Source organism: Etheostoma spectabile, unplaced genomic scaffold, assembly GCF_008692095.1.
Source record: "Etheostoma spectabile isolate EspeVRDwgs_2016 unplaced genomic scaffold, UIUC_Espe_1.0 scaffold00000742, whole genome shotgun sequence".
Lineage (NCBI taxonomy): Eukaryota > Metazoa > Chordata > Actinopteri > Perciformes > Percidae > Etheostoma > Etheostoma spectabile.
Genome location: NW_022602636.1, coordinates 20,312 through 27,572, shown reverse-complemented (window position 1 = coordinate 27,572; position 7,261 = coordinate 20,312). Strand labels below are relative to the sequence as shown.

Here is a 7,261-nt window from a genome sequence, read left to right as displayed (position 1 = left end):
GAGTGTTTTTTTCCTTTACACACCAACTTGATGTGCAACCAAAAAACTATTATTAAAAGATATATATATTTTCTATTGAGGATTTTATTGTTTTATTCGTCAGAGAACCGTATAAAGCTGACAGGAAATAGGGAGAAGAGTTGGGGGGGGGACTCGAACTAGGGTTGATACCATTGAAATAGCTGCAATTGTGCTACCTGATATTAAGTTTAATAAAACTGAAACCGAAAGCAAACACAGGGGGAGATGAGATTAAAGGTGAAGTGCTGCTGAACATACAATAAATAATAAATAATACATGCATAACCCAGAACTAGGTCTGTAACACCTAACATCCCACTCCATTTTGATCAAAAGTAAAAAGATTTGTCTCAAATCTAGCTCATACCTGTTTGCACTCAAGTATATAGTTTAAGATTTTTTCAGAACAGGGATGATGAATCGAATGTGTGATGAATATAATGTCTGCAGAAGTCATTTTGTTGGTTATGTGAATAAAAAGATTTTTCCAAGATGTGTCATTGTTTTCTGTTCTTGCATTATTATTATTATTATTATTATTATTTTTATATTATTATATAAATAATGTATTACTGGCATTTATCTAATAATGCTGACTTTAACCTAAGTATAGTCAGATCCAGTTTACACCATGGACTGTACAGTCTATGGCGTAAACTAAAACATTTAATAAACTGTATAAAATATATTGTATAATATAAAATATAAAATATATTTATAATTAATATTAACGGTCTAGACCGTTAATATTAATTATCAATATATTTATATTTTATGGTTCACACTTAATACAGAAAACATTATTACGCATACGCGTAATACACATACGCATTATTTAACCCTTGTGTCGTCTTCCCGTTCACCATGGTCACTTTTTCCAACATTTATGTCACTTTTTCAATGTTTCAATGTTTTTTTCTTATGTTTTGGTGTTTTTCCAAAGGGTTTTTGATATTTATAATGTTGTCTTATTTTGACGGCCCATTTGTTGTGACAAATAAAATAACAGTTTACTGAAAACGGGTCACTTTGACCCAAGGATTAGGATAAGGTTAAAATATGTATTATTTTAACATGCATTATTCATTGTATCGTGTTTGTTACATAGACTGTAACGGTCTATGGTTGTTAGTATTGGGAGACGTTTGAATTCACGTTATTAGAGAGTACGTCAGTTGCCCACTACATCACATCCGCCATCTAATTTTTCCGGAAATAAAACAAAAAAAACCAGTGGGAAGGTGCTTCGCCTCACTGCAGGAGACCCAACTGTTTCATAAAGCTTGTCATTTGCTTCTACTGGGTTTTTATTTCTATCACTCGGGACGGAGGATGTCTTTCCCCTCCTCTTTCGGTTCGCAGGTCGCGGCCATCATGGATGTGTTGGGCGAAAGCGGCGGCGCCGAAATAACGAAGCTGGTGGAGGACGGGAATGTGATTCTTCGACTGGAGATGTGTCGGAGGGACAGCGAGATTCAGGAGCTTAAAACAAGTTTGAAGCTGATGGAGGTTGAACTCTGCAACGCTCAGGAAGCAGCCGCAAACCGAGCTACGGAGGACAACCGGTCCTAACAGCCGGGAATCAGGTGCCGCGAAAAGGTGAGCTACAGTGACCTTAGCGCCCACATCTGCTTAGTGTGATAGAACCGTCACACCAGACTCCATTCAAAAGTCTGACATTCAGACTTTCCGTTCCTATACACAACATTTCTTACTTAGTAGACATATTTAAGCTCCTCGAGGATTTTAATGGTTCCTGTTAAATTCGGCTTAAATCAGAATCACAATCAGAATCAGCTTTATTGACCAGTATGAAGACACATACGAGGAATTTTCCTTTGGAGCATAGTTGCTCACAATGTGCTTACACATTCAAACAAACAACCCAACAAACAATATATATACACACTAATATAGTACTCTAAGCAGAAACAATGTAGAGAGATGAGTGCAATGAAGAGACCAATAAATTATTTAAATGTGGAACATAGTGCAAAGGGTACTGGGATAATAGTATTAAGTTATATATTACAATATGAACAGTATGAACATTATGAACAGTTCTGAAATAGGAAATGAGAATGAGAATAAATAATGGATAATAAGTGAGATATGAGAATGAGAATGATGAATAAATACTAAATAAATGGAATATAGTGGAACCAGTAAGCAGGTGTTGTAGAGACAGTGCTACTGGGTTAATGGCCAGAATGAACCTGACACTGGGGGTCAGTAGTCAGCTGTTCAAAGACAAATCACTCGTTTTAATACAGTCTAACTATTAGATTGTAGCTTGATAACTTTACAAATGCCATCAATGCCGTTAGGCACTAATTTTTTTCCCACGATTCACAACAAATTCAATCTACATATTACCAAGTTTAAGTTTTACATATTTGAGATTTTCCAAAGATGACATCCTCAAATGGCTTTTTGTCTTTGCAAGAGTCCAAAACCAAAAGATAAAGTGTTTACTTTGTAGGATTTACTTCCAATGAAAATGAAGTAATACCAAATAATGACATTTACCTCAGTCAAACATTTGTGTTGTTGTGATATTTTGATTTTAATTTTTAATTTTTATTTACAGGTTCCATCCATCATTGGATACAGAAAATGCTCACAAAACCAGGCCGATGGAAACACAAGTACTGTGTTCTTGTTTAGTGGACTTGTTTCTGAAGTCAAAGTCAAATTTACCTGTAATTTTTATTTCTGTCAAATGCAGATAAAAACGAAGATGAGGAAACATGCGCAGTGTATCTGGAACCAAAGTCTGCTGATTCACTGTGCGAGCCGGGCCATGAAACAGAGAAGAGCCATGACATGAGCCCAGCGGTGAAACACGAGCCCCCGGTGAAGTCGCCACTCAGGAAACAGCAGACAACACTGGAGCAGCAGACGGTTGCTTTGAGCTGGGAGAGCCAGAGGACCCGATCTGGCCTCCTCCTGCTTGTAGCATGTTTGGGAAAAGCTCTGTTGCAATGCAGCCGCAAATATCTCTTTTCGCCCCTCGTGCTGAGCAATATGCTGCTCCTGGAAATACAGACAGTCAATACAACTCTTCATCAGCCGCAGCAGAGGGCATTGCAGATGATTCCTTAAGTGTGCCGATAAAGGTCGAGGTAGAGATTCACTCCATGTGCATGGGAGGTAACACTTTAGAGTTGGGAGGTACCACTTTAGAATCTGTAGCTAATGAACAGTTCAGACACGCTTCACACCCTGCAGTCAGTCAGGACCTGTGCTCGCAACAGGCTGGGCCATCACTAGCCCCGCCCCATCCACAGAGGGCCACAGCAGCCAGTTTAGTGTCACACACAGAGGATCACATCCTCAATAGGAACCACCTGAGAGCCAAAGGCTAATGAACGTTTGGAGAACAAATCAGAAACTGTTCATCTGCTCGGTCTGCAACAGGGGCTTCCCTCGCATGTCTCAGCTTGAAGAACACAAGGCCTCCCACCAACTCTTCAAACCTTTCAGGTGCCTCGAATGCGGGAAATCGTTTCACCAGAAGACCCGGCTGAAGACACACCAGAGTGTGCACACGGGAGAGAGGCCCTTCAGTTGCAAAATCTGTGGCAAGATGTTTTCCAGGCAGGACAACTGCCTGAGGCACGAGCGCTTCCACAGCGGGCTGAAGCCGCACAGCTGCGGACAGTGTGGCAAAAGCTTCACTGTGCTGGGTAACCTCAAAATCCATCAAGAGATTCACCTGCAAGGAAGGTAGCGCTCAGGAGACTATTTGACCGGTGCACTTTGACAGTTTGAATGCATCGAACGCAGCCATCATTGTATACTAGGGTGTAAATCATCAATTTTTAAAATCACAATACCATTTATATTGACTCTTTGGACAACAATATGATATTTTCCGATATCTTAAAAGTCTCACTATACCATTTTGATTGTATTCAGGGCCTGCTATTGATTTGAGACTATATGATTAAAGTCCATATAGCACAATTCCATTTATTTAAACTCTGAAGAAGCAGCTAAAATATGATTTGACAATTTAGTACTGACATCTTCCAGACATTCAGTAAAACAATAAATACAAAGTGGGGATCTAAAATACAGAAGCATCTTACAGATGATCTGTATTGACATCTTAACTTTGCATTGATCGCATTGGATCGTGGATCATTGAGTCGATAGATCCTCCCAGATCATCGTATCGTTACACCCCTATCGTTATCGTTACACCCCTACCTTTGCAGGGAGCAAAGCAGGGTTCCTGGCAGTGGTCATGGAAACATTTGACAGTTATGTTTAAAAATTGTTGTAACCAGTGTACTGCATATTTTCCAGACTTATCATATTGCCCAAGCATACCCCGGATACTACAAGACATACTATATTTACACTTGTAGTTGTGAAACTCATAATGGGGATTTCACCTTGGAATCCGGTAGTGGTGTGGGCTTTTTGGGGCAGTTTTTGATTATAGATAGATTTACAGCCATGCAACAGTTTCCTGCAACAAGCCAATGCACTTTATTAAGCAGGTTGGGTGTCTGCCATGACTAAATACACTCCTTTGTCAATGTCATAGAATGTGAGTTGTGCTGCCAGTAAAATAAGTTTAGTAACTGCGGGCTGCGGACTCAGTATTTTTCTTAGCGTGTGTCACCTTAGATAATAATAATTTTATTTAGTTCCATTTCATTTCAGAAAAAAAAGAACAGTTATTAGATCAGTACCCAGCACTTCAGGTATAGGAATCTGTATCGGGGGAGGAAAAATTGGACCGAGGCATGCCTAGCTTTTCCAGTTGTCTCATGATCTTACTGAACATAGAGGAGTTTTAGTGCCTTGGAAATGTTCTGATATCCTCTGACTGATTGGTACTTTTCTTTTGTAATGCTCCTTTTATCCCTGGACCTTCCCAGATACAGACTGCATGTGTATTCAACCTAAAATGACTGGTCACAACTTGAGTACACACAAGTAGTCCTCTAAAAACGTCGGTGCACCAGTGATGATGATTTACTGTACGTGTTTCATAGTAAAGAGAGTGTGATCGTCAGAGATGGCAAAAGTACTCACTTCCGTACTCAAGTAGAAGTACAGATACATGTGTTAAAAAATACTCGGGTAAAAATAGAAGTACTGATTTAACTTCTTTACTCAAGTAAAAGTAACAAAGTACAGGCTCGGAATGTGAAAAGTAGTAGTGTAAAGTAGCCTTGCGAATGACAAAGCTACCTGGACCAGACACATGTTACCAGAGAGACGCTGAGAAACTTCAGTGGACATGGAAAAAAGGCTCTTTATTCTTTATTCTTTTAATGCCATTGGCTACATTTTAAATGGCTGTCTGCCAATAGGCTTAAAACATATAGCCTGTTTATTGTGACAGACACTAGGACTCCAGGTTAATAAGATTCTGACTGAGTAGCAATTTATGAATTCAATTGGGATTCTGTGAAAAGTCTGTCTCTATACTACCATCCAATTAGACTATATTTGGTATTGGTGATGCAAAAAATAACAGGAACTCCAGTGAAATTATTTAAAACTTGTTAGTGAGGTCTAGATTAGGACTGGATTTAAAGCTGATTCTGGTTTCCAGCTTGGCCCCAGGTGTGTCTGTTGAAACACGGACGGAGACAACTTCTCTCTGTGGATATTACAATCAAGCAACAGGACAAACACGGGCGTGGCTCTGCTATGACTGTGTGTTTGTGTGTGGTAATAAAAGAAATAACATTGTAAAGGCTACCATACACTATGCATAGGAATCATACCGTATATGCTAGTAAATGATAACAATGAATCCACTATTAATTCCATTATCTTAATGCAGTGTAACTGTGGCGTGTAAATAATGCACCTAAAATACAAACGTGAGCCGGGACGTTCAACAATCGCCATTATATCAAATCAACAGCCAGGTGTAACCTAGGTAACAGGTGAGGAACACAAACAACAACATCACTAGCTATCTTTAAATTTGCCAGAAGCACAGACCAATACAACAACTGGCTTAAATGAACTGACAACATACTGTAAGTTATACAACTTACAGTTCTCAAAGACACACACACACACACACACACACACACACACACACACACACCACCACACACACACACACACACACACACACACACACACACACACACACACAATCTCAGCTGATTATCCTGCGACAGGACAGCTAGTCTTTTTTCTTTTGCAGTCACAGTCACACCTGATAGTCGACCTTTTGTACAAAACTAAAGATTTTGTAAAATGTAAGGAGTAGAAAGTACTGATATTTCTGTTAAAGCTGCAGTAGGGAGTTCTGAGAAAACGTGGACTTAGCCTAAAATTTGAACGAGCACAACTTACAGGTCCCTCCCCCTTGCTCTCTGCTGCGCTACAGCCCCCCCTCCACAGCTCCTCCCCCACAGCGGGCCTGCCGTGAACGCGCAGGCTAGTAAGCAGGGCCACCGATGCTTTCCACATCCTCATGGACAATACAGGGGATTTACTCTGAGTAGGGTATAGCTTATATAAAAAAAATTGCTTATTTAAATATTTCTATTAAAAGTTTTGTAAATTTTTCAATGAAAGGATTTAAAATGATTTTTTATGTAATCGCTCATTTGTGACAACAAAAGTAGCACTTTACACAATACCTTACGGAATTACCTTTTGGATCTAAACTTCAGTAGGAATGATGAATCATGAGAAAGCTCAATAAGCCAGGAATAACATCTTAGAAATATGTCTTTGGTTTTATTTTGCATATGGTAAAATAAATCAGCTTTTTCAGAAAAGTACTCCTGCACAAGGAAATACTGAACATTTTGATTTGGACTGAAGACGATTCCTTCACGTGCCTCTGTGTCTGGGGCCATGTCTGACCTGTTGAAGGAGCACAAAGAATTTGTGTCAGACATTTGATTTGCAAATTACATCCTGAGGGGGAAGAAAACGTGTTTAAAAATAATCAAAAGTAGAATTCTGCATTGCCAAACTTCGACAGGGACAGCGCACAATTAAAGTTGTTTAACCAAGCTACATTTGTTGTGATTGACAAAAAAACATTTTGGCTTACTAATTGTAGGTATCGAAACAATATTGCTTATACGGAGGGTGAAGAGTTAGCAAGTAAAGTTAATCTTCACCTGCTACAACATTCCTGCTGTGCCACAGCTACAAGCTAACTGTTAGACTTAGCAACAAGCTACAGAGTAAACTGAGATTTGCGCTATCACCAGTGTACTGAAAGTGTACTGTAACCATC

At 39.3% G+C, this 7,261-nt stretch overlaps 1 protein-coding gene across 1 annotated transcript; it reads left to right on the top strand.

The window, feature by feature from the left end:
* The first annotated feature begins 3,388 nt into the window (after nt 1-3,388).
* LOC116674582 (gastrula zinc finger protein XlCGF49.1-like) lies at nt 3,389-3,754 on the top strand. The gene has a single exon (XM_032506972.1). It carries the CDS (start codon nt 3,389-3,391, stop codon nt 3,752-3,754), a length of 366 nt encoding a protein of 121 aa, XP_032362863.1.
* Nucleotides 3,755-7,261: the final 3,507 nt, after the last annotated feature.